The sequence below is a fragment of the Palaemon carinicauda genome, chromosome 29 (assembly GCF_036898095.1).
Source record: "Palaemon carinicauda isolate YSFRI2023 chromosome 29, ASM3689809v2, whole genome shotgun sequence".
Lineage (NCBI taxonomy): Eukaryota > Metazoa > Arthropoda > Malacostraca > Decapoda > Palaemonidae > Palaemon > Palaemon carinicauda.
This window is the reverse complement of record NC_090753.1, coordinates 3741347-3751583: the sequence shown is the minus strand read 5'-3', so window position 1 is coordinate 3751583 and position 10237 is coordinate 3741347. Positions and strand designations below refer to the sequence as shown.

General features: G+C 35.9%; 1 protein-coding gene across 1 annotated transcript; it reads right to left on the bottom strand.

The window, feature by feature from the left end:
- Positions 1-209: 209 nt before the first annotated feature.
- Positions 210-1691, bottom strand: LOC137622387 (uncharacterized). The gene is made up of 2 exons (XM_068352999.1): positions 1183-1691; positions 210-231 (listed from the first exon to the last, which is right to left on the bottom strand). Exons 1-2 carry the CDS (start codon positions 1689-1691, stop codon positions 210-212), a joined length of 531 nt encoding a protein of 176 aa, XP_068209100.1.
- Positions 1692-10237: the final 8546 nt, after the last annotated feature.

Genomic DNA, 10237 nt, shown 5'->3' with positions numbered 1-10237 from the left:
TAAATGTTTAAATTGTTTAAATAAATGAACAAACAAGCTTATAAGGGCAACAGTCCTTTCTGTCATTAATGAATGCCGTCCATTTTCGTCGCATTTTGAGAGGAGAGGGGATTTCGCTTTTGACTTACGAGAGCAATTCACCAACAATAGTTGTTTGATTCAATGTTTGCTGGTTCTCTCCGATGCACACACATATGCTTTACCCTGTTTCAGAGAAAACGATTTTGAGTCCTGAAAAAAAGGAAAGATTTAGATTTAATTTGATTTCTGAATTTGGGCAACATAACACTGATTCGAGGCTTGGGAGGCCATTTAGTGCCGAGGACTATATATCTACCTATCTATGTATCTATGTATTTATATATCTAGAATAGAATTCAAAGAAAAATGGAATTTCAGGAAAAGGCAAAGAAAACATTGGAAAAGATCCTTGGAATAATACGTACCATTTACCACGTGAGATGCAGTGAAATTGTTTCAAGATTATAAGGATTTTTCAATCATTGCTACTTCCAAATTTAGGGACAAGAATGGAAGCTGTGTGGTTTCAAACGCATCTTAAACGTTTTATTTATTTTCCTTTTTGTAACTAGATTGTTTTGATTCTGCATTCAAATAAAGTCTCTTCATTTCGGTTGTTTCATTATATAGTTTGAGGTAGCGTTAAATACCAACACATAGGCGAGATGAATGAAAGTGACTTTATTGAACAAGACAACGAGCTTATATACAGATAACTGCAAGTAAAAGAAAAAAAAAAATGACATTAGCGTGTATGAGACACATTTGGCACATGGCTCCCCTATAAAATGGACATACATGTTAAATAGGGAGCTCTGCTCTTGAGAGGTAAACTTTGGGCTGGTCATCTTGCAGGAGATGAAAATGTTTTAGGGCAATCAATGGAAAACACGTATGCTAATTAAGAAATACTTCAGTGAGCGACGGATCATGAGGAAAAGGCCAGTATATGGGGGCATTATTGGTGGCTTAGTATTATCAATGAAGAGTAAAAATTGCATTACCATGTGTAGATATGTCAGTATATCTTGCTTTTCTAGGAGCTTGTGAGTCTGGTAGCATAAACTAGATATTCCCAAAACGTGACATAGGCACTGGAGATTGTCAAAGGAGGTTACATATGAGAAAAAAATCGACAGGGATGACCACGGGTCGTCATACACCTTTTCAGCTGCTGAGACATCCAGAGCGTCTTTAGGTATGGTCATTGGTCTCAGGAGGACCCAGGGAAGCTGAGTAATCCAGTTGGAGTCATTGTAGCGGCGCATCAATTCTGCTTTGAGGGTACAATGAAAATGTTCTTTAATTCTCTTGGATGCAGGGTTTAAGCAGATATTCACTAAGGATGTACACAATTGAGGGGTGAAAGTGATACCCCTGTCAGAAGTAATATGCTCAGGCAAACCAAATCTCGCTATCACCCTAAGACAAAAGGCGGATTTACATAAGGCGAACATTACAGTTTGCATGAGGATGGCTTCAGGCCAACGAGTGGAGCACTCCCTGACGGTAAAGAGGTAATGGAGTCCTTGTGATGTAGATAGGGGGACTTCATACACCGACGTGAATGATGGCAGAACGATACTGAGGTTAAGGAAAGGGGAATCCGTTTGTCGATATACTTTTTGAAGCTTAGCAAGAAGCACATACGCAAACACAATCCCTAACATCCTTAGTAATGCCGTGCCAAATGAACTTCATCTTTAGTAGCTCTGCACTGGATCAGCATGAAAGATGGGAGAGGCCATGGATGAAGTTAAACACCTTTTGGCGTATGTGGGCAGGTAAACGCGGTTGCAACCTACCAGTACTGACATAACAGAAGAGGGTGGGGTTTGAATCGTCCAGGTCGATGTCTTTCCAACAGGGGGATGTGGAGGATGGCTCGCATTCTTTGTACTCTGAGCTTCTGCCATGGTATTGTAATCCAATCCCAGGTGAACGGTGGCTAATGTGTTTGTTGACAGGTTAAGACATGATAGTATCTGTATTCACGTTCACAAAGAACTGTAACGTGATAAGGGCAAAGGGATTGGAAAAATAGAAGAAAATGGAAGTATAAAATTTATCAGAATAAACAATTTCAATAACGAAATAGGAGATAAGAATATTTAAAATTTTGTGTCTTCATAAATTGAATATTCTTCAAGAATTATATTCACCAACAATTACATAATAGCATTACAAATAATATCATGAAAAGGATCGAATTTGACACCATATTGCAAATGAGAAACGAAGACGAAAATCACAACCTTCCCCGACAAAATACCCCCACGCGGCAGATCCTTCTGCGAAAGAGAATTACTTTTCGAAACAGCCATTACACAGAGCGATATATTCATCGGAGGAATAAAGGTGACGACAGATGGAAAGGGTAAAAATCTTATTGCAAACGACGTGATCATAGGAGACCAATCTGCCCTAAAGATGATATTCAAAATTATGTTCATGTCGACATTCTGTCTTGAGGCTTGTCATTGTTAGTCTCATTCTTTGGAAATGGGGGAATACGAATGTGTGTTAATAATATTCAGGATGCATCTTCTATTGTTTTTTTTTTTTTTTTTTTTTTTTGGGGGGGGGGGGAATTGATAATACAGTCTTCCTTATTCATATGCAAAAACTCAATCAAGCTATTGGTTCATTTGCGTTATATTGAAATTTTTCTGTCAACGTAACACAGTTGATACATGTGATGTATTTTACTTTTATATTTACAACTCTTTTATTCATGAACTAGCAGTTCCAGGTAATTTGTTTACTAACTCTCTCTCCAAATACACACACACACAAACACATATGCACGCAGGCATACACGCACGCACACACACACTGCACGCAAGGATCAACGTAATCTTCAAATATGGAACTTCTAAGGGAGCAAGAAGGCTTCTCGTCCTAAGCTGCGTTGCACAAATGAGGGCATTTCTGAAAGCTCTGCATCAAAACCCATTTCAACCTTGGAAGCTTTACCTGCATAGGAGAAAGAAGAACAACGTCATGGATAGGAGTTCAAAAAAAGGTTCATTGTGAGGAAAATAGAGAATCATCGAGACCACAATTTGTCATAGGGATGGGCTCCGCTCTAAATGGAATTGAGTCTGGGATCAATGCGGAAGCATGTAGGATTAAAATTTTAGTCTGCTTTAAACAAAAGACGGCGTTCTTGAGGATTTGGCATCGGTCTGGCAGAAGAGGATGGAATAGGAAGCCTTTTGAAAAATCATTCATGTATCTAAGAATTTATCATAGAATTCAGTATTTTATATATCCAAAATCTACACCTTTCATTTATTAATTGTGTTGAATTGTTGAGGAGAACTTTTCTCTAATTCCGGTCGCCGCAGAGACATAGTCCATTATATATACACACACATACACACACACACACACACACACATATATATATATATATATATATATGTGTGTGTGTGTGTGTGTGTATATATACGCACACACACACACATATATATATATATATATATATATGTGTGTGTGTGTGTGTGCGTGTATATATATATATATTATATATATATGTAGACATAAATATACAGTATATATATATATACATATATATATATATATATATATATATGTGTGTGTGTGTGTGTGTGTGTTTATATTCAGTATATATATATATATATATATATATATATGCATATAATTATATATATATACATATGTATATATATATATATAAATATTTATATATATATATATATATATATATATATATTTATATATATATACATATATATATTAAATATATATATTTATATATATAATATATATATATATATATATATACATATATATATATATATATAATATATTTATATATATATTTATATATATATATATATATATATATCTGGGTCTGTGAGTATATATGAATATATATATATATATATATATATATATATTATGTATGTATATGTTTATATTTAATATTCATATATATATATACATATATATATATATATATATATATATATATGTATGTATTATTAGACCCTCCACATTATTGTAATTATTGTATGTATTTTGCCAACTGTTTTCCCTGTATATCACTTTCATTTGTCTTTCACAGAAACTTGTTTGCCTTGTTTCACATTCCTTGTTCTTACTTGCTCCGCCCATCCTAAATTTTCTCGACCCCTAAATATAATTTTGAATTAATATCCGCTCAGCAACTAAACCAAGGAAGTTGGTGTCCGGCAGGTTAGCAGTCTCCTTTATTGTGATGTATATATAACCCAAGTATAAGTGATATTGCTATAAGGGTTTAATAACGAATTGTGCTTTTATTTCAAGTGTTCTCAATTTCTTTTGTGATTACTTTTCGAGACGTGGTTGTCGTTTGTCATATGTCATTTGTCCTATTGTATCATTCCTATCCTTTATGGCCTTTGTGTTCCTTTTATATGAACTTTAAGTTTAATTGTAATGTTTTGTAAATAATTTTTGCATTACTATATTTAAATCTTGTTTGATCGTATTTTCATTCAAATACCTTCATTTTGTTATTATTATTGTCCAAAGATCCCACTTGCTAAAATGGTAAATTAACCTTCTCTCTCACGACTCTAATAATATTATGGGTTCCCGTCCAGGAGTTTTTTTGCTAAACTTCGTGGGTATGTAATAATTGACAACCTAGTTAAGAATCGGTTGTTTGTTTTTGTAGTTGGTGATTCGTTATTCAACCTTACGTGATATAAACATCCCGAGTTATAGTTAGTTAGGTGACTATTTTTGTGTTTGCTAGACCGCTGAGGAATATATTTCTATTGTGCGTAAATTTTTCGGTGACAGGTGGCCACTTTTGTTTTAGTACACGACTGCCGGGTAACCTTGTTATGGTACCCCCCCCCCCCCCCCCACCTCCTCTCATAACCGAGACTCAGTGCGCGGGTTATAAAGTTAATCTGTCGTACTATTGTTAAAAATTAATTTCTCTCGAATCATTTGTGACTTTCACGTGCTTATAGTCTTTCCTTGGGTCCTTAGATATCAGTGTCTTGTATTATTCATTTCCTGTAAAGGGTAATGAATCTTGTTAACTCCTCGACTTATGTGTGTGAAGTTACTGTTCTAATCAAAGTGTAGTAAGTTACGGTTGTTAGATGAACGACGGTACTTCCTTTGACTTCATTTTGGTTTGAATCGGGAGTAAAAATACTTCCATAGCTTCCGTATCTAAAATGTTTTGTGTATAAATATTTGTATAATCTTTACTATTTATGCGTGGTTTATGGTTTTATGCGTGGTCTATGCTTAATTAAGTTCACTCCAATTAAAATTGTAAAACTCAAATTCAGGTGTTTATATTGTTCTTGAAGTTTTTTTTTAAATTTTCACAGTAGCAAAGTTTGATACTCAAAAGTTTGTGGCGGATCCTTCCTCTGAATTGCATACCTTTACCGATGGTAGGAAGTCTGAATTAATGGAAGTAGCTAGGCATTTAGACCTTGAGGTACGTTCTGGTATGCGTAAGTTTGACATTAGGAAAGTGATAATAGCTCACTATATGCGTATTGGAACCATGGGTGACGAAGCTAGGCAGTATCTTGTTCCAGAAACAATTCAACAAAAGCTAGAGTTTCAACGTCTTGCAGTCGAGCGTGAAAAAGCTCAGTTAACTTTAAGACAGAAAGAGATAGCATTGCAAACTGCTGAAAAGAGACGTGAAATTTTTGAAATGGAGAAAGCTAAGTAGAATTTCAAGCTACGGAAAAAAGAGGAAGAGAGAGACAAAAGCTAGGGAAGAAAGAGAAAAAGAAAGAGAAAAATTTGAAATGGAGAAATCTAAGTTAGAATTTCAAGCTAGGGAAGAAAGAGAAAAAAAAGAGGAAAAGCTAGGGAAGAAAGAGAAAAAGAAAGAGAAAAGTTAGAAATGGAGAAATCTAAATTAGAATTAGAAGATAGTTTAACTATCAAGGTGGAACAAGAGAGGGCTTCAATAAATCTTCAGAATAGGCAAATGGAACAAGAGTTATCTCCCTTTTACCTGACTAAAAATATAAAGTTAGTTCCTTTATTCACAGAGTATGATGCAGAGGATTGTTTTCGGATATTCGAGGAAACTACTAATAACCTTAATTGGCCTGCGGAGCAGTGGGTATGTCTCCTTAAACCTAAATTGCCATATCAAGCTGCTAAGGTTGTTAGGCATCTGGATGATACTAAGGATTATAAAAAGGTAAAGAAAGCAATCTTAGTTGCATTTTCCATAACAGAGGAAGGATATAGACAAGCTTTTCGTAACTTATGTAAATAAAATATCCAAACTTTCCTAGAACTCGCTTCTGACAAGCTTAGAGCTTTCAAGAAATGGCTTGAGCATGCTGAAGTAACTTCTCTTGAAGAACTGAAGAATTTAATGGTTCTTGAAGAATTTAAAAGGAAGCTTCCCATTAATGTAATGCTCTATATTGAAGATAGACAGGAGAAAAATTTACTAAAGGCTGCTTTCTTGGCTGACACTTATTCCTTAATATATAAGTACATTCCTAAAACCAGTTTCAGGAAAATCCTAGATTTCGGATGATAATCCCAAAGGTTTTGATAATCCTAAACATAGTTACTGTAAGAAAGAAGGACATACTATTCGTAATTGTAAAGACACTAAATGTAAAGGATCTGATAACTACCGTAATGTTTTTATGAAACCCAACGTAAAATTTTCAACCTCCCAGAGTAAACCTGTTTCGCATGTGCAAGCAAATGTACCAGAAGTGTTTGATGATTTTAAGTCTGAAGGTATAATAGCCTTGGGGAGAAAGAACAGAAGTCTAAGGTCACTATATTACGAGGCACTGGAGCTGCTTTGATTTTGTTGCATAGTAAGGCTTTGCCCAATGATGAGAATAATCTAACTGGTGAGAAGGTGGTTGTAAGGGATCTTACTGGAATCCCATCCATTCCCCTTGCTAGTGTCTACCTTGATTGTCCACTTGTAAAGGGGAAAGTTGAATTAGGGATGATTGGTACAGAATTACCATTGGGTAATGATTTAGCCGGGAAATTAATTGTACCAAATTTAATTGTCACTGATACCCCCATGGATGATAGGGTAGTTTTGGACAAACCTTTGATGGATGATGAGAAGGCAGATCTTGAACAAGCCCCAACACACATAGTCACTCGGTCCCAAACAGGAGAAAAATTAAATGACTTTGAAGTAGATAGTGATTTCTTAGCTAAGGTAATGTCTAGAGATAAACTAATAGCTGCCCAGAGGTCAGATCAATCTTTATCTTGTTTGCATGATAAGGCTGTTGTTATAAAATCTTTGCATAAATCCCCCACTCTTTATCATAATAATGGTATCCTAATGCGTTTTTACCGTCCTTCTAACTATTCAAATCCTGATACCTGGAGTGAGAAATACTAAATTGTTGTTCCTTCTTCAGTATGCACTCATATAATGGAAATTGCACATGATGGACCAGGTGGTCATTTGGGACAATACAAAACTTACTATCGAATACTTCATAAGTTCTATTGGTCTAATTTGAGGAAGGACGTAGGAGATTTCATAAAGACATGTCATCTATGCCAAATAGCTGGCAAACCTAACCAAGTAATTCCTAAAGCCCTTTCCAGCCTGTATTAGTTCCACATGAACCCTTGAGAAATTAGTAATAGACTGTGTTAGACCCTTGCCCAGACGAAAGGAGGTAACCAAATATTTATCAACTCTTATGTGTCCCAGTACTCGTATTCTAGAGGCCATTCCACTTAAGAATATATCTGCCAAAATTATTTCTAAACACCTTTTAAGTTTCTTTACTACTTACGGGATCTCCAAGGATATCCAAACTGATCGTGGTTTTAACTTTCCAATAAACTCTTTTCAGAAATCCTTAAGGAATTAAGTATAAAACATAGCTTATCATCTGCATATCATCCGGAATTTCAGGGAGGTCCTTGAACGATGGCACCAAACATTTAAAAGTGTGTTAAAAAGTTTTGTTTAGAGAGCAGTGTTGATTGGGATGAAGGAGTAAGGTTTTTGTTGCTTGCTATACGTGAGTCCCCCCAGGATTCCCTTAGTGTTTCTCCTTTCGAGATTGTATATGGGAGACTATTAAGAGGACCCCTTGCATTAATTAAAGATGAATGGTTAAAGCACCCAGACTCTAATCAGACTGTAACTTCAACAATATTTGAGTAACTTTAATGAAACACTCTCTAAAGTCCGTAAAATAGCCAATGAGAACTTAAGCAAAGCTCAGATTAAAATGAAAAATAGTTATGATTCCCTTAGTGTTTTCTCCTTTCGAGATTGTATATGGGAGACTATTAAGAGGACCCTTGCATTAATTAAAGATGAATGGTTAAAGCACCCAGACTCTAATCAGACTGTAACTTCAACAATATTTGAGTAACTTTAATGAAACACTCTCTAAAGTCCGTAAAATAGCCAATGAGAACTTAAGCAAAGCTCAGATTAAAATGAAAAATAGTTATGATAAAAAAACTAAAATTAGGAAATACAGCCCAGGAGATCTTGTGTTAGCATATTTTCCTATCCTTGGATCCCAATTTTCCTCCAAATTCTTTGGTCCATATGGTGTAGTTAAAAAATGTCAATAACCATACCTATGTGATTGAAACCCCTGATAGAAGGTATCAGGGCTTAAAAGGTATCATTCCAGGACTACTGAAACTGGTTATGGAGACAAAATTGTAAATGTTAATGTTAAGGTCAAATACGAGAAACCTGAAAACTTTATGGGGAAAATCCAGGTCAGTGTATAGTCCTCACTCCTGACATCAAACTTTTACCAGTAACTGCTCCCATACGACAACACCCTTATCACATCAGCCCGGCCAAAAAACTAGCGATGAAAGAAGAAGTGGAATATCTTCTGAGAGCCGGTTTAGCTAAACCAAGCAAGTCACCATGGACGTCTCCATATCTATTGGTACCAAAGGAGGATGGCAGCATGCGACTGTTTACTGACATCAGGAGAGTAAATTCTGCTACTGTTAAGGATAGTTACCCTTTACCCCGTCTAGATGACCTTATAGACTCTGTAGGCCAAGCAAAGTATGTAGCTAAGATAGATCTCCTCAAGGGGTATCATCAGGTGAAGTTAACATCTAGAGCCAAGCTTATATTGGCTTCCATAACTCCTTTTGGGTTATTCCAGTATGAAGTAATGCCTTTTGGTTTACCAAATGCCCCATCTACATTTCAACGCATAATTAACTACACTATTCAAGGTCTAGGGGGAGTCTTTGCATATCCAGATGATATATTGGTGATAGGAGATTCTTGGGAAGAGCTAATGAAACGTTTGAATGTTCCTCTTTGTTAGATTAAGAGAAGCCCAGTTAACAGTAAATTTACAAAAATGTGTTTCTGGTCAAGCTACAGTTACTTACTTGGGACATATTGTGGGTGGAGGTAATGTCAGGACTAAAACTGCAAATGTTAATGCCATTCTTGACTATCCAGAACCTATGACTAGAAATCCCTTAAAAGATTTTTAGGTATGGTTTCATATTACAGGAAGTTCTGCCGTAATTTGACTTTAGTAGCTGCCCCTTTACATAGTCTTACCAGCCCTAAAAAGAAGTACGAATAGGATGAGAGAGGTCACGCAGCATTTGAAAATTTAAAATATTTTTTGAGTAGTAAGCCAGTCTTACACAGTTCTAATTTTTCGAAACCCTTCTCTTTATAAGTAGACGCTTGCGACACAGGTGCTGGAGGAGTGTTGCTGCAGGAAATTGATGGGGTATTCCACCAAACGGATAACACCTCCAGTAGCTACAAGCCTCATCAGCTGTCCTACAGTACCAGAGAGAAGGAGCTTTTAAGTTTGGTTCTTGCTCTCCAAAAGTTTGAATGTTATCTACAAGGAGCTCCAGTCATCCATGTCTATACGGACCACAACCCCCTCACCTTTCTTGAGCGCACCAAGGCCCATAATCAGTGCTTACTAAGATGGGTTTATATCTTCAAAACTTCAACCTTCAAATGAAGCACCTCAAGGGCAGCGACAACGTATTTGCTAATGCCTTGTCACGGGCCAATTCTCAACCTTCTCAGGAGATGAAAGGTGTTTAACTTTGATCAAGCCCCTCCGCTGTGCTTGATCCTCTACATTATTGTAATTATTTTATATATATTGTCTGACTATTTTCCCCTGTATACCACTTTCCATTGTCCTTTCCCAGAAACTTGTTTGCCTTGTTT